The sequence below is a fragment of the Symphodus melops genome, assembly GCF_947650265.1.
Source record: "Symphodus melops genome assembly, chromosome: 22".
NCBI lineage: Eukaryota > Metazoa > Chordata > Actinopteri > Labriformes > Labridae > Symphodus > Symphodus melops.
This window is the reverse complement of record NC_136712.1, coordinates 10,585,760-10,606,988: the sequence shown is the minus strand read 5'-3', so window position 1 is coordinate 10,606,988 and position 21,229 is coordinate 10,585,760. Positions and strand designations below refer to the sequence as shown.

At 42.4% G+C, this 21,229-nt stretch overlaps 1 protein-coding gene across 1 annotated transcript; it reads right to left on the bottom strand.

The window, feature by feature from the left end:
* Positions 1-97: 97 nt before the first annotated feature.
* Positions 98-20,901, bottom strand: nampt1 (nicotinamide phosphoribosyltransferase 1). Its single transcript, XM_079334732.1, has 11 exons — positions 20,708-20,901; positions 14,537-14,693; positions 12,670-12,773; positions 10,605-10,733; positions 7,389-7,547; positions 6,588-6,724; positions 4,222-4,447; positions 3,993-4,112; positions 3,742-3,882; positions 3,454-3,588; positions 98-3,272 (listed from the first exon to the last, which is right to left on the bottom strand). The coding sequence occupies exons 1-11, from the start codon at positions 20,759-20,761 to the stop codon at positions 3,159-3,161; spliced, it is 1,476 nt and encodes a 491-aa protein (XP_079190858.1). The 5' UTR covers positions 20,762-20,901; the 3' UTR covers positions 98-3,158.
* Positions 20,902-21,229: the final 328 nt, after the last annotated feature.

Sequence of the window (21,229 nt, the reverse complement as noted above, 5' to 3'; positions counted from 1 at the left end):
AACTTAGTTGGAATATTGAACATGTACAGTTCAAATCAGCTAAAACAGAGGTCAGACAAAAAATAGCCATATGTGTGTGTGTTAAAAAAACCAATCATTTCAAATTGACAGGGTGGCATCTTTAATCAATGTATTGTTGACAATATAGTAAGTTATATTAGTTAAAATATCAGTTGTGTTGGGAGAGGACTTGGGACAACCAACATATACATACAAGTAAAACAACAACAACATAAAGAAAATAAAGTATCCACAAACACTTTTTCATCCATATACAGAAGGCAGTCACACACTCGCACACACACACTCACACTCACACACTCATGCGCAAACAAAAGCTAAAAAGCTTGACAGTCACAAAAACAGTCACGCGCCCAATTCACACAAGCTGTTTTGGATATTCTTCTGTTGGTACAAAAACAGTTGTTACAACGAAAATAATAATACTATCTAGTGTGGTTGTCTCTCTAACCTGCTCGCACTGCTTTCAGTCAAACTAGTTGTTGTATGTACAAGTGAGAAGGCAGTATGGCCGCATTGTAAATGAAGATATTTACTGCAATTGTTCTGGCATTTTTCTCCCTCCTTGGTCATACAAAATAAAGTTTGAGGTAAGAACCGACAGTATCGAAATAGTGACGTCAACATTTTACGAATTTAATTTGAGAAATAAAAGAGAACAAAAACAAACGGTGAACTGTGTTGTTGCTTCAGAAAAAGCTGGATAACAAATGGTGTGACAGGTTAGAAGAGAAAGGAAAACTAAACGAGTGTGATCTGGTTTTTGCATGTCTTCTTTGCCAGCTTTGTCCGTGTAGGAGCAGCTTTGTCGGAGCCAGAGCGGGAAACTGGAGTAAGTGACATCACAGGTATCTTCAAGCCCCCCCCCCCAAAAAGAAAAAAAAAATGCAGAAAACTTGCAGGGTTAATGAAAAGGTCACTGATGCCCTAATAGATCTGCTGAGGCTGCCCAGGAGGAGCTAACAGCTAAGAGACTCTGTTAGCAGTCGTCAGCTGCCTGGAGAAAATGTGTAAATTTTAAAGCAGCTGGGGCCCAAAAAGAGTGTGTAACAAATAATTACAAGAAAGTCTACAGCTATGCTAGCAGCCTTTTAAGGCCACACCTGGAGCTATATGTTGGTATTTGAGCAGAATGTGGCACCTTGGAAACCCACAAATTGCAGTTGAGCCTGATAGGAATGTCATCAGTTTTGCAGGTATCTGGTCTCAAACTACTTTTCGATTTATTAATTAAATCTATAAAAGTAAATCCAACAGTGTGGCTACCAGCATAGATAGAAATACATGTTGGAATCTTTTGAGTTGTTACTGGCAGTGCGTCTACATAATATGTGCCAAAAACCTAAGTAGGACAAACACAGTGAAAACTGCACACAACATCTTGCTTTTGGTCTTAAACAAACTTTTTTTTTTTTTAACCTGTGATGTCATTAACTCCTTGCTCCGAAAAGGGCCAACTCAGCCATGTGACTAAACACAAACACAAAGAGGCGTGGCACTCTCCACTCTGGAGAGGTTCACTTGGCAACAAATCCAAACTGGAGTACAATTTGCCATCACTGGGAATATTTAAGATGTTTCTGGAAACAGTCGTTTCCCTCCTCTTCCCTCTTTTAGGGCAGTGATATCGACATTATGCGGGTCTGAAACTCACTGGTCTGACCGTTGGTAACTTTCACTCACTTGTATGTCACAACGCTGCGTTTTCCTTTCAAAATAAAAGGCCGGCAAAGTCAATGGAAGAGTGTTCTTGGTTATTCCCTCGATCAATAAGTTCATTTGCATAAAGGGATACGAGACGATCGTTCAGAGGAAGAAATTATCAGTACACACTCACACACACACACACACACACACATACACACACACACGTTCTATCATTCCCGCACATCAGAACCAACATTTAACATATGTCTGCCCAGGAGCCACATATCTAATCTTTCACGAACACAATTAATTAGATCATCTTCAGTCCGGTGAAGACAATTTCAGTGTAGGTTTTTTTTTTATTTTTTACTCTTGGTCTTCCAAAGACTGGTTTTCAGAGCATTCACCATCATGAAGGCTTAATCCCAAACTTTTTTTTTTTTACTGGAATTGAAATTCTTGTTAAGATATTGGGCTCATTTAGAATTTGAAATGATCTCAAGGAAATGATCTCATTATTTAAATTATCTGTCATTATGGCGATACTCTTTGGACAACATAATGGCAAGTAGATGATCATTAATATATACTTCAGAGATGCACCAATAACATATGATTTGGCAGAATAAGAGTAGAAAATATTCAGGTAGTATATGATGACTAACTTGGGCCAAAGCTAAAGAGCAAGCTAGGTGGGTGAATTTATTGACCAGCCAGAAATATAGCTTTAATAATTATGAAGCAACATATTAACAGTTTTGTGGGTCAATGTTATTGGTGCATCATTATACACTACCATCATCATCCTTTACATAAAAGACAAAGCTAAGTAGATTCAGACACGTATATATTTTCTAAACAGTTCTGTACACAATACACGGGGCCAGTCATTGGTGTGGGCGTGGCTTCATAATTCGGTATATCTCTCAGTCATGATCGTCCTCACTTGGACTTAGCGTGGGTTCACTGCACTCAGAGCTTATTGAAAGAAAAAAAAAAAAACAATACAATCTTCTGATCTTGTGTTTCAGCATGAAAAAGTCTGCTCACACTTCGCCCCCCGATGGCCAATCACAGTCTAGCTTTTCAACATGTCTAACCTATCAGTGGAACACGCTGTTTTTGTTTGTCTGTTTTTTTTCAAGTTTGGGGCGGAGGTTTAAGAAGTCGTCATTATGGTGACTTCTGTCCCTCTAACTCATCTGTATTTAATGTCTTACATCTCAGGTGTGTGTAGATTCCAAATTCCTGACTCTGTTCGAGACCCAGAGTAGGTTTTTTTTTTTTTTTTTTTAATTGTGAAGGGAAGTTCTGTGGAAGGTAGATCTCAGGTTTTGAGGAATATTTTGGGGAGTGGGTTGTACTAGCAGTGCACGTTACCACCGTTTGTCGGAGGTGACGTCAGAGGCAAAAGGTGAAATGAAGAAGGGGGGGTTATTTGGGTGGGTGGGGGGTTAGGGGGGAAAGTTGGGGGTTCAGTAGTGCTGCATTCAGTGCAGCAGCTCCTCCAGCTCACTCTCTTTCAGCTTCGCATTGTCTCTGACGTCGTCGAATGTGTACATCTTCACAATCTTCCCGTCTTGAAAGACGGTGTGCAGCAGGTCCTGCAGTCGGAGGAGGGAGGGTGAATGAAACAGAAAGAAGGACACATTGATGAGGAGGAAAACGGAAAACACAAAAGTCAGAAAAAAAAAAGAAGAAAAATGTTGTTCTCATGAACCTCCTGGAGTTCTTTTACGTGTGTACAAAAAGTGTCTGTGGATTACATGTGGGCATTGAACTCACCACGCCATACTCCTCAAGGTCACCCTTCCCTTCTTCGAGAGTGACAAAGTCTCCGCTCTGTGTCCGGTGCAGAGACAGGCGACCTTTCTTTGACCTCTTGTTGGGGTCCGCCACTGGATCCTTGAAGACATTTACCTTTTTCCACCACACAGAGAAACATGATCAAGTCAATCAGACATCATTCTTTGCAGGCATATACAGTATATATGTGACGGGGAAAAAAAAGAAAGAAAAAAAAAAAGCTAAGGTAGTTCAACAGCTACTACATTCACATGTGCTGGTACTCACCCCAAGGCCGTTAGTCACCACGTAACTGCATTTGAAGGAGCAGTTGAGCAGATCTCTGGTCAGTTTCTGCAGCAGAGCCCCTCCGGACCCGAAGGCAATGTTCTCAATGGACCACCTGTGCTCCTTCATGCCTTCCACGATCTGTGAGGAAAAGCACACAGAGTCAAACAGTTTGCAACAGAACTTGTTCCCATAGTCTGTTCCGTCTCTTAAAGAGTAATACATTTAAAACTTAAAGCAGTGGTGCATACCTCTTGCAGTGTGTTGATGTCGACTCCGTCTCCTTGTATAACTCTGATGTAAGGAGGGAGGACCTTAAATCCTTTTGAGTTCTCCGTTGGAATAAATTTCTTACCCAAGATCTCCAAAACCTGAAGCGATTAAAAGTGGGAACGTTAATGCCTTGGCTTGTTTTTAAGACCAAGAATGTTAAAAAAAATAAAAATAATAATAAAAAGAAATTAATAGTAAGCTACAAACCTTCAAAACTGTATCAAGAGGGTTCCCAGAGTCTGGTCGAACAACAAGCGGGGCGTCTGCACCGCGTTTCTCTATCAGCCCCCGTAGGTCCTCTCCCCAGATCTTCTCACAGGCGTTGTAGATGTCGTAGCTGTCGCTGACTATGGACACAGGCACGCTGGGGAACTGCTTGATGATGTGCTCAAAGGCGTCTTTTTCATGGTCCTTCCCCCACGCTGTGATGGTACTTCAGAGAAAAGGGCAGCGAAATCAGTGTTAAGGTTGATCCAAAAACAGCCCCAAAAAAAAGGCCAGCACACCACTTCCCAGCATTTACTCAAAACTCAAAGACGGAAACGGAGTGGAGGGTTTTAACAGCAAGAAACTGGGGAGAAAAAGTGACGAGCACAGTGAAGGAAAAGCAACCTTCAGATCTGGAATTTGATACAGTGAGTACAAGAAACACTTAACATGACGGGCGTTTAATAATAGGTGAGAAATATGGAGAGGAAGCACTGTCACAAGACAATGAACCAGCAGAGGGCAGTGCAAAACACGATTTACATTTTCACCTTATTGTAGGCTGATGGCATTTAAGAGAAAAGCTTTTTTGTCCAATAAGGTGAGTTTAAAAAAAAGAATCTACAAAGAAAAAAGACGTAATTTTACCAAGTCCAATCTGACCTTAATGAACTTGAGGCTGTGAGATTTAGTCGTTTTTTGCCACTACGATACAAACAAAGTGAAACCTGTAAACGGAGTGAACATTCCAGGCGCTAAGTTACAAACTAGTCCTTAAAAGTTATATTTAAGGAAGCAAACTGGTCTCTATTGTTTTTTTTATTCCCTTTAATATTCAAATTTTCTTCACACACTAGAGGGCGCTCCAAGTTCTACATTTAAAAACTCTGAAGGTGACACAACTTTGCTCCAGCACCCAGCCCTTTCCCTCTCCATTAAAAACCAAAGTGGAATTTCCCCGTGGCTCCTCCCTCTGAGGTCGAGACAGATTCGAACGGAAGGGGGGGTATTGCTGGACGTATTGCGCAACGGTTACCATGACAACTACTGCCACCATCCCACAATGCACTGGTGCAAGGGAAGAAGGGTGCGCTGGAGCAGCAGTAACTGCCCTGGTGGCCAGGAAGAAGAGCCTGTGTGTGCAGGAGAGCAACAGAAAGGGAGGGGGAATATGTGTGTGTGTGTGTGTGTGTGTGTGTGTGTGTGTATGTATGTATATGTGTGTAGGCTAAATAGATCAGTGCCATAAAACCCCGCAGAGACATGTAAGGCACATGTGCTTTAGGGCAGCTGGCTATCACAGCCTTTAGCTCCAGCCAATCACAGCCCCATGTAAAAAGATGGCACATATGAAGTAGATAATTAGTTTGACACTGCAAACGGGGGAAACAAATTACCACCGACCTCAGCCAAATGATGAGTTAATTCTCTCTCTGGCTGATCTATCATAACTTCTCTCCATTGACATACTTTGCAGATAACCAACTTTTTTTTAACTTTAGTTATAGTTTGTTAATAAAAAAAAAAAGTAAGGTTTCAGTAAATACGCTGACAGGCAGTGGGCCCCTTCGGATTGTGAACGCATGCCGTTAATTAACAATTTACGCAGGAATTCGGCGACCTCCAGAGGCAGAATGTCACGCTCAAAAGTTTCTCTTCCTCTTTGCATGCGTGTTCAAAGAAGTGTTGGACATGTTGGCAGACCCCACTCATACCTCGGAGGACGTTTATTGTTTCTGTCATTATCAAAAGTGAGTGGTGAACTACCAGGCCTCTGGAAAAGCTAGGAAGCTCTCTACAGCTAACAGATACAGGCTACATACTCTACATATATTCTCAGGCTGTCAAAATACTACTTTTTTTTATTGTGATAAACTGCAAAATGTTGATTTTATTTTTATTTTTTTTAATGTTTGAAATTCCATTATTTCACATTTCAAAAAAAATGTTGGGCTTTTATTTTGAATGTTTGTACTGTTCTTAAGCAAGAGAGTAGAGAGTAGTTGTGCTTGCTTTTTGAATTAAACCCTGCTTTTATTTTGAAATAAAGTTAGGACCTTCTGGTAAATAGAAAGTTAGCACACAGCTCAAAGGAAAGATAAAAAAGTAAAATGTTGAATGTCATAAGGTGAATATTTGTTTTGAATGAGCGGTCCGTTGAGGTTTTTTGGTTTTTTTTACGTAAAAAAAACTAATACATACACAAAAACCTTTTGTAAATAAAAGAGGTGGTGCAATCTGGACGTATCACCTGTGGTGTGCTCGGCGGTCAGCAGGTGTATCGGGTCTTGTCATGACTAGGCCCCGGCTTGTGTACAGGTAGCATACACTGCCATGTCAGAACACAGTGTGTGGGTGTCAGTTACCTGTGCTCTGCTGCGGGCACTGAGAAGCCTGGCACCGGATCCTTGGTGCCGTAGTACTTCTTAATGACGCCGATGCCAGCGACTGTGTCTGTGCCCTTGAAGTTGACCAGATGGGCAGAGGCCCCGATCCCTGCAGTCTGCAAACAGGAAGTAGATGAATCATTGGAGACGAGGGTTGGTGGACTTCTACGTAATATTTTGATCATATTTTAAAAATATGCTGAGCAGAGGGCAAGGGATTCTTTTATAAGGTTATTTTTCATATAATTAATCCTTTTACTTTGGGCACCCATTATTAAGCTTGTCGTCTATTAATTTATGTTACATTTTCAGTAACATCCAATCTTAAATATTAAAGCTCGAAACAAAAGCTGTCCTGTAACACAGGGGTTCTCAAACTTCTTTAGACCATGGAACCCTTTCAGACGAGGAATTTTTCCAAGGACCCCGTCATTATTGTAACATTGAAAAGCATACATTAAAACAGTGTATTCATGTACTATGGAGTAATTTGCCACGATAGAATGAGGCTACATTTATACTTTTCAAATAATTCATTTTATAAACTTTGAGAAAATGTTAGGTCCGAGGTGTTTTTATGTTGAGTTTTTTTTTTTTTTTTTTTTTAAATCTTTTTTAATCGTTAAGACTAGGAAGTGACAGACATGAGCGTTTAAAATAACTGATCTCTATCATTTACATTCCCAATGAAGGCTGGATTGTACATTATCCCCATGTATTTGTCACCTCTCCCTCCTCATCGCGTGCAGAGCGATGCGTGATGGATTGTGATTATAATACCTCTTGAGAGGAGACGCCTCTGTAACCAAAGTCGTGTAGTTTATACTCCAGGCCCTCCAGGTTCCCAGAGGTCTCCAGCAGGTACTTAGCGAGGATCTTCTTCTGCTCTCTGGAGTTGGTCGCCACGGTGATGGGGTACCAGATCTGAACCAGGATGGTCTGATGGAGGAATGAAGTACGGACAGTTCACATCAGTCCAGTTCCCTAGATACTTGTGCCATTTCACGCATGCACCAATGAATCAACTCCAGCTGTAAAAGCAATTTCGCAGAATCATCTTCTTGCAGCGAAAACTGTTTTTTCAGCACTGAACACAAAACCTTGTCGTCCCAGAATTCGACTGGTTCTAAGACCCCAAGCTAACAGGCTCAGGGGATCAAAGAGGGCTGCTTATTCACACAAGACAAACTCTGGGAAAAATACATTCCTCCATGCCTCATGTCAACTCTGGATGAGTGTCACACATTTCAAAATGAAAACAAGTGGCTTATCCGTGCTCACAGTCACCTTTTAAAAACACACATTTGACCAGAACTAGTATCTCAGACGTGTGTGAGAAACTCAGTAAGCTTATGCCTCTGTACATGAATCCATACGTAGGTAAATACTGTCCGATTTAATAATACTCAGGATGGATTACATAATCACTCCCGCCTGTTCCCCACATTGAATGCGGGTTCAAATCCAATGTGCTGACAAATGTTATCTACGGGTGTTTTCTTATAATCACGTGCTGGGTTCAGGCTCAGGTTTCGTTCCGGTTACTTCTTTCGAAAGCGTAGCTGCTGGACTTGTTCTGCAGCCAGTGAGATGATTTGAAACATTTCACAACACACGCACAAAAGGAGGTGTGAAAAATAAGAAGTAAAGTCAGGCACAGGAGAATGACAAATATTCAAAACACCAGGATGTCTTTTTCATTTCCCCTTCCCCAATGTCACTTTTTTTTTCTTAAAAAGGAGGGAGGGGACAAAAAAAAGAAAGAAAAGAAACACGTCTCTGTTAACTTCCTGTTCAGGTTCCTCTTTGACTTTGTGTGCTAATTCTTTACGGCGTGCCTCTTCACTTTCTGACCCTGAGCAGAGTCACATGCCTCCTCAGACTAATCATAATCTAAAGCATAATATGGTCTCATGTGACTGCCAGAGCACGACTCCCGTCCTGACAGGGACACACGAGCAGCGTGCCTTATCTGCATGTCGACCTTTTCATGAAGTATCTCTGATGTGAGAAATAGAACACAGTGATAGGACGAACACCCTTTTTAAAGTTGTAGGCTGACTGTGAGGAATTATTATACACAAAGAACACTATCTAAATATTCCAATAATGTGCCAATAATATTATGCCAATAATTTCTGTGATTAATGGCGGCCTATCGGGTAGTACTGTACTGTAGAAAAAACCCCCAAAAAAAACACTCAGCAAGGAATGTTCGCGCTCTCTCATGCACACACGTGCCAACATATCTTCCCGGTCAGCGTCCCAGAACAAAATGGAGGGAGGTCATAGAAGGAGAGAGGGGATGACAATGAAGGTGAAGAGTCAAAAAGAAAAACATAACATGAATAAAAATATATAAATAAATTAAAAAAAAGGCCAGGATGTGAGGACTCGATTGGGGGGGGGTGGGGGGGTGGACAATGAAAGCAAAAGGAAGAGCATTGGGGAAGACGAAAAGAAGCCCAAGGACAGCAGGCTAATTTTAGACCACCCATGAAGAATGACAGTGTGTGTGTGTGTATTTTTATCAGCTGTAGAGACTGACCAAGCGTGTGTATGCGTGTGTGTAAGTCTAAATGTATCGGGACAGTGTGTGTGAGAGTTATGACTCGGCCTTATGTCCAAACTCTGTCCCTCAGTGTATTTAGCATTCTAGCTGAGTGTATGTACATTAAGTCCCAGACGTGCGCAGCAGACAATTTCAAAAACCTGCTCGAACACTTGAGGTAAAAAAACAACAACAACAACTTCTTAATGAATGATGATATTGGTGGTTGTGGAGAAAGAAGAGGCTGAGAGAGGATGAGTCAACAAGAGAGCACTTTGGAGAAAGGACGACACACAGAGCGGAGATAATGCTCACGGTAAATGAATTTAGTTCTGCCGAGTCATTGTGTCGAGTCTGTTCACGGGCCATTACATTTATTACATGTTCTTTATCTCCTGGGACACACCCACACCCACCCACACCCACACCCACCCCCACCCCCACACACACACACACACAGTGCTTTAATGTGGAGGATCAGGTGAAAAGTCTGACAAAGTGATTGTGTTGGTTGTGAATGGCTCTTTATTAGATGTGGGCGGAGCCATCATGTTGTCATCCGCTGGTTTGCGGTGGAGCGTTCTGGCTTTCTTCATCTCTGCAGAGCTACGCCCGTCGATCCTGCCTTGATCTTACTGTGACTCGTCAATCAAAGGAAGCCGCGTCCTGACTTCTCCTCTCTTTGATTTTCAAATTGAACATCACGCTTCATGAAGAGGATTAAAAAAAGTTATATCTGAGGCAGCCTTAGAGTCAAATGAAATAAGTAAATACACTCGACGTACATTCGTCAGTGTCGGGAGCCATTCCAAAGATGTGGTGCTCTGAAGGGAACTGAACATTGCTCAGGGCAAACCTTTGATTTAGCTTCGTTTACCCAGCCAACTAAAAAACACTCAACCCTGTCTCTTTTTCCCAGCTCCTTACTCTCCATTTAGACTTTTTCCATTCAAGCTGTATGAACGACTGTGCTGCAATCACAGCTCCTCTCTGAGCAGCCGCCGAGTAATACGACACGACACGACTGTAATTCAGGAAGATTTAAGGAGAGGTAAGAGGCGTGAGCGGGACTGCTGCCCGGTCTCCCAATTAAAAAGAGGATAAATGTTAATGATATAGTTAAGCTTGCAATCAATAATCCATTAAGGATAACTGTTCAATCTGGATGAAATGCATGGAAACGTGGCGTAGCAGCTATAAGAGCAGCACTTCACATTGACACGGTGAGATGAGGGGCAAAGGGTTTTGAAAATGTCTTCGTGGGGACGGCTTCAGCTCCAAAATCCGACACAACCACGGCGCGTGCAAGCGCATCTTTTGGACCGCTCGCTCTCCCACAGTCTAATTGAACAATGCGTACACTTGTGTCATGTATCCACCAGCAGGAATTTACCCCACCACCCCTATCCACGCTGGCCCCAGAGGACAAACAAAACAAGCTTTACCTCCACCCAGTTGGTGAGCCAATAGCATTCAGGGTCCGTGCTCTCCACTGTGAACAAAACATTGCCTCGAGGGATGACACTCCCCTCCGGCACTGCCTTGATTTCAATAGGCAGGTGTCCGTTGTATTTCTGTAAACACAAAAAGCAAAAGTGCAGGCACAGTTACACCAACCCAGAATCAGACTCACGCAGTGCTTTCACATAGAAGGGGAACATTTTCCTCTTGAAAGAGACGACCTCAGAATGCAGATAAAGGACACAGATTTGGAAGCGACGCAGCCCATGATGAGATTCGACCTTTCACGTTTCTGTTTGCCACCTGGTCGCCACGTTAGAGCGCTCTGCAGAAAACAAGGCTGCTGAGAGCTGATGAAGGAATGAGGTGAAAAAAAAAAAAAAAACGATGGAGGGGAAAAACTGGGCTGTGCTCTCTCCAAGGTGCTGAAAAGGGGGCCCCTCTTTATAACAAGGAACATTACACACACACACACACATTGACTGTGAAAGATTGAATGACTTCGAGATGTTTCATTCCACTCGAAGCTTTTCTTTTCCAGCCTTTAAATCATTTCATGAAGAAATGAGCTTCCAGTTTTCATGTTTTGCTGTTTAGGCTTTCATTACACATTAAACACACTCAATGATAATCACCCTAAGCACTCCTGGTTTCAGGTTATTGTCTAGGACACTTAATGCAAATCACTGCTCCTTTAAGTTGGTGAGCCAATTTACATTCCTGCATTGACTGTTTAACGACTGTACTCACACCTCTGGCACCACCTCCAACACCTCTGTACATGCACATGTAACTAGTTTCTAAAAGGTCAGCACTTTGTTTCTAAGGCTCTTTAACTGTTTACAGGTCTCTTTTAACCAGCACATGTTTTTCTCTCCTCACAGGTTATGTACATTATGCTATATAAGTTTTAAGTCTAATTGCTAATGCTAACTGCACAGGTTTAACATATAATTATGTTTATTCTTAGTCACATAGGGGCTGCTAAATCTTGTTTGGGGGATTATTGTATACAGAGGGGAGGGGGGGGGGGGGGGGGGGGGGGACAGCGGGTGTGTATTGTAACTAATGTCTTGTGTCCTGCCTGTCTGTATACTGCTACTGGATGCCTTGAATTTCCCTCAGGATCAATAAAGTATCTATCTATCTATCTATCTATCTATCTATCTATCTATCTATCTATCTATCTATCTATCTATCTATCAAAAGCCCCGTTTCTACCGAGCGGTCGCGTTTTTCTACTTTGTTGAATTTACTAGTTAGCAGTTAGCGGTTAGCTGCTATCATGTGACGCTATCAGCATCCGGCTTACACGCCGCCTACCACATAGGGGCTGTGGAAACGAACCAAACTGTACTGATCCGTACCGGACTGCTGTGTGGAAACGGGGCTAAAGAGAGAGTTTGGAATGACGTGCGGAAAAGGAGCCGCAGGTCAGTTTTGACCCTCCACTGAGGGATTCAGCCTCCGGACATGGCGTGCACACTAACCACTAGGCTACATGCGCTTCTTATTTCTGTAAAATAACTGCAAAAATAGTCAGTGGTTCAATTAAAAAAAACACCAAATAATAATTAAAAAAAACAACACAAAATGCAAAACAAAGCAGGTCCATTTTAAATTGTTAGAACTAGTAATCCTCTTCTTACGACTCTCACTGCTTACATATTGTTCGCCTCTAATCTCTTACTCTGTTTCCAGAAGCTACCCAAAATGCTTCCTGCCATACAAAAGACTTAAACGTGTCGGTGGAATCTTCTGCATTCATCTCCAGTTTGACACTCTTTCATGATAGCTGCTGCTCTGCGTCTGTGCACTGATACCGCGAGACAGTTTTTCACCTTGATGGGTGATATCGTCACATTACAATATTGTCAAATCCCTTCATATCACTTTCTTTATGCACAAAGACACCGTTCCATCACACACCTTGGTTTGGGTTTTGTTTTTTGTTTTTTTTACTTCGGAACTGCAGTTTTTATGATCAAATGTTGTTTCAAAAACCTTTTGTGTTCTTCGACTCGCTTTTCCATGTCCTTCAAATATTACCTCCAAAATGTAAGTCCATCCCTTCTCGTTGAAGACATCATCCTGGAAGTGTTCCCTGTATACCTCCTTAGCCTCCTGGATCTTCTCCGGAGTCACTACCTTTCCTGGAAGAAGAGGGGTAAAGAAATGAGCGACACACAGTCGAGAGTAAAAAAAAAAGGGAAAACAGAAACACAACAAAGAGAGACGCTAGAAGGAGAAACACTAAAGAGAATGTGCAGCGAATGTTGCTTGTAACTGAATCCGAAGCATCGCATGCACATCGACATGGAGTCTTTTTGTTCGAACAAACCCTCACCAACACGTTTTTTTTTGTTGTTTTTTTTGGTCACATTCAACTTCATAAAACCAAAGAAACTGTTGTACCCTAGAAATGTGCTTGTTGCTGTTGCTCTCATCTCAGTGGGATGGACAAAAAAACAAAACCACTGATACCACTGTCAAGTCTTTACAGTAAATATGAAACTACTGTGAGTAGCCAGTTAGCTTAGCACAAAAGCTGGGAAGGAATGGGAGGGAAAACAGGTGTAAAGCAGCAAAGACGCACAAGTTTACACTGTAGTTCGGGATGGATCAGGTAACCAGCGCTGAGTTAGACTGTCATTGAACCTCGCCCACTTTAACTTCCAGTTATCTCTCTCTCGCTGTATGCATAGTTTTACTGACATTACAGCTGCTTAAGTCAAAATTAGACTGGTCAATCTGTTTCCATGCATCCTGACTTTGACCTTGGTATCTGTTTTATTTGTTGTTTTTGCTTCATTTGTCTTCATCCTCCTCTTTCTGTCTTCATCTCCCTCTCGCCCTCTTCCCTAGGCCGTCACAGTGGTGGCAGATGGCCGTTCAACATGACTCGGGTTCTGCTCGAGGCTTCGGTCTGGTCCTCGTCGGGGAAACTTTTTGAACATGTTTTCAGCAGCGATTCAACTCCAACTCGTCGTGTCTCAGTCCGGGAGAATCGTGATGCACACTTTTGGTTTCACAAGTTGCAGGGATCGGGGACGCATCTCTAACGCTCGGCCTAATCACAGGGCTCCGAGGCGGCGCTCTGTGCAGGCAGCTGGCCTTTCTCACGCACACGGTGAAAGAGCAGCTGTGCTTTTGTCTTCTCTCTCTCTCCCTCTCTCTGTTCTCCCCCGCACCTCTGCTACCGCACCATGAAATCCTTTTAAGAGACAGGAGGGAGATGCTTGCGTTCTCTTTCTTTCCACTCCCTTCTTTTTTCAGTCTCTCTTGCACTCTCTCATGCCCCTCAGGATCACCGTAACCAGCTTTAACCTCCACTTTTACAAAGACTCAAGTTGATGAGAGCAAAGAATGCATTGTGTACATGAACACTTTTGCTGGCTTTTTTGTGAACTCTCCGTCTAATCTCTGAGTGTAACCGGGCTGTTGCTGCAGACGACGACAGCAAGCACCTGTCCTGCTGAAGAGTCCTTGAGCAATGCACTGAATCTAGAGTAGCTAGAGAGCAGAGCTTTTCTGCAGCCGACCCAGCACGAGTCCCACCTTGTCCTGGAGGGAGGAGGGAGTAAAGAGGTAAAATGCTCCCAAAGGGACCCATAATGCATCACAAAAGGCTTTTGGTATGTGACCTGAATGCAAAGTGAACAACAGTAGAATATTGTGAGTCAATGCTTGGGTTATGTAATCCTAATATTGTAATGTCACCCTTATTTAATTTGTGAAGTTGACTGGAAACACATTTGTCGTTACACAAACACTCAGGAGAATCGTTAATAAAGGTGGCTTTAGAGCCGTTGACTCGGGCAGCGTTTGTTCCTGAAAAGCTGGGCCGTGCTCGAGACGACGCCACAACGAGAGGCCCCTTTAGTGCCGCAAAGGTGAAATCTGAGCACTCACTTACCTTTAAGGTATTTCTGGAGGATGTACTGCAGGCCGTAGAAGACGGTTTTGTCATATTTGACCTTTCTGCTTTTGCTCGGGTCGGTCCTCTTCTCACGGCACTCAAAGTAGGAGTACACTTTACTCGTGTTGGGAGGGTACTGTTTGTAATGTGTTACCTGCACAGACAGAGAACCACACATTAGAACTTCCAGCAATACATTTTAAATAAAGCATAAATATAGTTCCCACAGGCCAAACAGAGTCGTTGTTAAGGGGGTTATATAGTACTACACCGACTCACTGTATCAGCCTATATGTATGTTTTTACAATATGCACTGATATAACACATTCAATACTGGACATAATGTGATTTTAAAAGCTTAGAAAACTCTTTAAAGGTCACATATTATGCAATTCCCTCTGAGCCATGTTTTTTTGGACACTTTTATTGTATATATCCTGAGTCTATGTACAAACCCACAAACTATGAGAAAAGTCCATCATCTCCATCTTTTGCCTGCTTCAGTTTTTTTTCCCACCATCCTTTGCTCAAACAGGCTGTTTGTGACATCATAAAGGGAAGTAGCCCCTCCCCCAGGTGGGTGACACCCCACACGACAAGGTGTTTGTCCTGTCGTCTGAGTGCACCTTTCCGCTGTGAAGAAATTGTGCACGAAGCGAGAAACCGAGCCGTCCAGGATAGGGCGTGGCCTGACCCAGCTCATTTGCATTTAAAGCTATACACACAAAAACAGCCTGTTCTGAGCAGGGCTGAACTATGAGGGTTTAAAATACAAGATCAGGGTGGATTTTTTTAAAGGAGAAACTTGACCGACTTTTTTTGGGGAGCTCTGAGACTTGTTGTAAACTTGTTGAAAAGGATTACAATGTGTCGCCTTTAAACAGTCTGCAGCATCGCAGCTTAGCGAAACAACGACCTGTACTAAAATTGTCCGACACTGTTGCATTCATTATTAAAAGGGATTTGATACAGCAACCTTCTGGGTATCTTCCAGTGGTCATATGGGTGTAAAGTCAGCGCACAACCCTCATAGTAATAGCAGTGTTTGTCATCAAAGCTGAAATATTCTCAATGAAGGCCGACTCACTACCAGACTCCCTTTAGTCAGCCCTGAATGTATACCTCCTAAAATCAGAACATCATCTCTAACAGGATCTTTTATACGTCTAAACCTCAGGCCAAGAGTGATAGTGCTGGCAGTGGCCCCAAACAACACACACACACACACACGCACACTTTAAGCAGCATGATTAATGAGAAGATTCATGTTCATGGTTTGCTATCTCTGTACTGTTCTTTACCTCAAGGTATTCAAGGAAACAAGCTCTCCCTGTTCAAAGGAGCCACATTCAATTGCCTATCAGGACAATTAAAAAGTGCCCGTTTCATTCATAAAAGGTACAAAGTGGTTTAAGTTATTCCAAATGTGTCGAGCAAGCACAGGACAAGCTCATCACGTCCTATATTCGCATTGTAAAACAGCTTTTTAACATTTCAAAATGTGAAATACTTGACCAAAAAGCCTGATGAAACTTCGATCGGTATGTTGTAACACAAGAGAGATGTGAACTTTAAATGAAGGGCTCAAAACGTCGGGTCACACGTCTTATTTGTGGGATGTTTTTCGAGGCAGTATTCTGAGATGAAGCAAACATTAACACTAACAGGCAGCAAATCTGATTTTCATCCTCGGCACTGAAGAAGAATTCAGTGGCTGCCCTTTGAACAGAGAAAAAGATTCAGATTCAGGATCACACAGCTGAACGTTTAAGGAGCTCTGCCATTACTCTGCCATGATAGCAAACATTCCAGATGAACAAGAGAAAGAAGTCTGAAAATGTCCCCGTCTGGGCGAGGCATGTCAAAGGCCATTTCCCACCATTGCCCGTTCTTTCATTTATTATTCTATCTTGAATGAGTGAGCTTTGGCTAATCTTCGTGTTTCTCCTCAACGGCATGATAAGACGAACAAAGACAGCTTGAATTAAAGACAACACAAGTTTGAGACTTGTCCAGACACGTCTCACACAGGAAGGATAAACCGTTTTTAGAACTACACAAACATGCATCGAGGGAATAGATTCAGAGTTCACTGTAGACATCTGGCCGTCAATTAAATCCCCAATGAGTCGAGGGGTTTTCAGCTGAGTACACTGGGGGCGCTGAGAGTCAATTCTTCCAAAAATAAGGTTGTGACAACATGACGGGAGCAGCCACTCATTTTTCTAATCCACCGCATTTTCAATATCCAATCTGTGCAAAATAAAGCTGGGAAATAGTTCCACGTGTTCAGTATTAAAGGGAGTCATTTCCCATAAAAAGAGGCAGACTGTAAGTGAAAGGTTTGTCCTCAAGTCTACAACCTTGTAACACGTGGGATTTGTCAGCTCCGTCAACACACGGGTGGGGGGGGTGGGGTTACATTAGAAGCACACTGGCTTCCTCACGTCTTCACTTCACAGAGGAGATAAATGTCAATGAACTCCACCGTGTCTTTGACCCCCGTCACTGTCCTTTCCCCGTGAGCTTTCGAGGACTCAAAATAGAGTCAAGACACACAACATGACACTAGGCCCGACCGCGTGTGTGCAAACATTAGCCGGCCGACGAGTCGATGTAAACAAAAAAAAACAAAAAAAAACAATAACACAATAACTGTTTGAGTGCTCTTTAACATCTGAGGATTAAGAACAATCACTGATGATCTATAATAATATCATAACACAACCAATATACACTCATAGAATACACCATAAAGAGCAACAGTAATATAAAAGTAGGGACAAACTCAGAGAGAAGACAAACTACACAGTGAAGCTCAGCTACGTGCTGGAGCGTCCGAGAATTCAGTGTTTTGGTTAAGATGCAAATGAACAAGGAAACACCCTTTAATATGACCCGATCTTACTGCACCTGTGTGTGTGTGTGTGTGTGTGTGTGTGTGTGTTTCCAGACAATAGGCACGCTCAGCTACGTGGCTGCTCCCCTCTTTCTTCAGTTAGAGCAGTGGTTCTCAAATAGTGGGGCGCGCCCCCCAAAGGGGGCGCGGTGCGATACCTGGGGGGGGCGCGTGTGACCCTGGGGAACAGGCTTTTTTTTGGGCCGTACTAGTATAAAGTGTAATTGCGCATCCACTACAGTAGGCCGCAGTGGCGCTATCATTGTTACTTCTGTCACGTTTGCGACAGTGCAACATTTTACGACTTACAAGACAACAGGTTTGCCTTGGTTACCTGGTTACCTTGGTTACCAGTGTTGAGTCAACAGAAAGCTCCGACTGCGTTCTGTCTAAAGCCTCCGTTATTCAACATAACAACCGCCAACATGAAAAAGTTTTTAACAGGGATGAAAAGAAAAGCGGAGAGAGACAAAGATAATGACGCAAAAGAAAGTCACCCGAAAGCTAAGACGAGGAAATACGACGAAGCGTATTTAGCGCTTGGCTTCACTGTCACTACAGTTGGAGAAGAGGAAAGACCGGTGTGTTTGTAAGTTTGACCATATGTCTTTCTTTTTTTCTTTTCTTTAATGTTAATAAGGATAAAATGTTATGCAGAGATGGATAGTCACGGTGGGGAGCGCGAATAGTTTTCTTCTTGCTAGGGGGGGCGTAACAGAAAATAATTGAGAAGCACTGAGTAAAAGAGAGACGAGACATAAAGGGCCTTCAGGTGAAGCGTAGTTTCGTGTCCGACCAACAAAGTGAAGTGAAGGCTTCTGCTTGGTCAGACCGGCACACTGTTTGCTTTTCTCTTGGTTATTATCACACTGGCATGAGGCGGGACAGGACGGATGCATGGTTGCCTAGTTTCAGGCAACAATGTGTACTCAAACACAATGTAAACACGGATACAACTTTAAAAAAGAAAAAGAAAAAAAAAAAGATTTATTACTGGGCTATTTGTGCGTTCATTTGGAGACAATAAATCAGGGAGAGAGAGAAACAGTGGGGGATGAATGACATGCGGGAAAGGAGCAACAGGTCGGACTTGAACCTGCTTCGTAATGCGGGGCGAGTGCACCTACCGCTATAGTCTTCCAGCATCCCAGATGTGACATGACTGAACATCTTGAACACATTCGAAAGCTCAACTTTTCTACATGACTGGTTTCTTCATGGTTAGTTTCGTCTTAGTAACTGGCTGCTTCAGTCGATTTGGTGAACACGCCTAACATGATAGATTGTGCATCGTCTCTGTCTGAGGCACAGTCATACTATGATATATATGAACACTAATAATAAAATATTAAGTATCATCCTGTCTTGGTTCCAGCGTTGTGGTGTGTGATTAAAGTTTGCTCCAAGCTGACGTATTGTAGATGAAAATATGTTGATATAAAACAGACTATCAGATTACACAACAGTCACGCTAAGAATAGAAGATGAAGAGCAATGACGAGGTCATAATTACAGGATCAACAAGTCAGACTATAGTATCAGCTTGACGGTTTAGAAAAGGGGGGGGTGGTTTACAAAAAAGAATGACAACATGTTAAATGTGCTTGAGTGTGAAATGTGACACCCATGCAGACCGCTAAGGTTTAACATAATTCAACATCCTTTACCTGTGAACATGAACACATCAGCTTTTTTTCTGTATAATAAGTTAGATTTCCTTCTTCAATCAGCCTTTACAATTATTAGAAGTCTGAATGATTGTACAGCTCATCTGTCAATGTACAATAAAGCAGGAGAAACCCTGGATACTGGATATTTAATTAGAACAACAAGCTATATATACAGTAACTTATGTTCATGAGCTACTTTACAATGGTTTACTTTAGGATTCAGAGCAAACAAAACCAAGGCTATGACTTCTGCTGCAATAGCAATGAATCAGGCTCCTCTTACTCAGACACCTGCTAGCAGTTAAGTCTCTTTCCATGAATCACTTCTCTACACAGCAGCGGCTCAAGCCCAATCAGCAGTGTGCATTAAAAACAATGACATGCACACAAATTATTGACTGTTTAAGATGCACACAGTGGGCAGTACATGAAACACATCCACTCTGAATTCTTCTAATATACAAACTTAAACTTTTCAAATCAACAACAAATGGGTAAAGTGGCGTCTACGAAATGAAAACGTGATGTTTTAGTTTTTTGGAAACAACAGAAAATGAGCAATCATATTATCTATTCGAATGGTAAATAAACAAAACCTAGAGTAAATCTCAAAGAAATAGTGCTTAGTTTATATGCAGTTATAATGGTATCAACACACTGTAAAAACATTACATTTTTTTGATTATGTTTTGGAGATTACTTTGCCCAGATACTGAAACTGAAAAATCCAATTTTCACTTCTTGTATTTATAAAAACCAAACTGATCTCAGTGTAAAAACTGCAGGTTTATTTCAAACTCCAACTGAACCTCTGCTGATGTCTCTTACTCAGATCATCATCATCCATCAATGCTTTCACATGACTGCTGTAAACCATGTTTTAACCTGCATTCATTCGCACACTACATGCACATCTGGTCTGTTTACATTATTGTCCAGCTCTCTTTCAAATTAGCTAACTGGCACATTTGCAATAACGTTCAGAATATAAAATTACATTTAACCTAAAGGTCCATGGTGTGTGGCATCATGAAAGTAGCCATGTCATATTAAGAGTTTCTTTTTAACTTTCAGTTTTGATTTCTCTTAAATGACGCATCGCACAGGAGACACTGTGGCTAGCTCCGTGCTGGCTAACATTATACACTAGCTGGGCTTTTGAATGAGACTTAACCATGTGCAGTTTCACCGGTCCCATCCACACACATCACTTGCTAAGCTAGTGGCTAATATTAGCTTTTATTATGTATCAATGATCAATCCCTACGGTCTCCTTCAGCGCTCTAAGTGAGCTAACATGCTAGCCCACACGGTTAGCTAGACCACTGTGACTAGCAAAGCCGGTGGGGATCTGGCTCCCCGATAGGCAGAAAAAAGCAGAGAAAGATGAGTCAAAGAGGGATGATCTCAATCTGTTTCTCCATCACTGATCCGGCCCCACTCCCCCCTTGCCCATTCGGCCTGCAGTGAAGCGACGGAGACCGGCCACAGAGAGCACAGTGACGGCCTTGGGACTGATGATGAAACCACCTTGACTTTATCCATTTTTCAACCATCAGCCGGCCCCCCTTCATCTGTAACCACAAAGGGTACGGTACCTTGTATGAGTCGGTCATCAACATTATGTTACAGCCTGCTTCTCTGTGCTCCATCTTTCCCCCTTTTCGTTTTCAGTCAGTCGCAGGCAGCTGTCAGTGTGTTGTGTTGCGCGCCGTGCTGCCGGGGCTCCAGCCTGTAGTGTAGCCGGGCAGGGGGAAGGACGTGTGGGGAGAACCGGGCGGGAGAAGGGGCGGGGGGACCAACGTCACAAAAAAAAAAAAAAAAAAAAAAGGAAGTACGACGTCCTTCGGCTTTATTCGACTCTCCTCGGCAAGCAAGCCCGATTCAACCAAAGCTTGTCTATATAACGGAGATGTACCACACAAAAAATAAAATAATTAAGGACATTTTTTTAACATAATTGCCGGTTTTGTGGAAAAGCTTAAGAAGAAAGCACAAGTGACCAACATACAAAGTCAATGCTCTGAAGGCCTGATAAATGTTATAGCATTGCTAAATTACATTTCCAGTTATATTAGGAATGATCAGGGCCGTAAACACAGTTTAGAATATAGTTGTCC

Bases quoted from the DNA above. Each gene is read 5' to 3' on its own strand.
- nampt1 (XM_079334732.1), bottom strand. From the start codon at position 20,761: ATGGAGCACAGAGAAGCAGGCTGTAACATAATGTTGATGACCGACTCA. The intron at 14,694-20,707 runs GTACCGTACCCT...CTGTCTGTGCAG, and splicing joins TGATGACCGACTCATACAAG to GTAACACATTACAAACAGTA. The intron at 12,774-14,536 runs GTAAGTGAGTGC...CTCTTCTTCCAG, and splicing joins CCTCCAGAAATACCTTAAAG to GAAAGGTAGTGACTCCGGAG.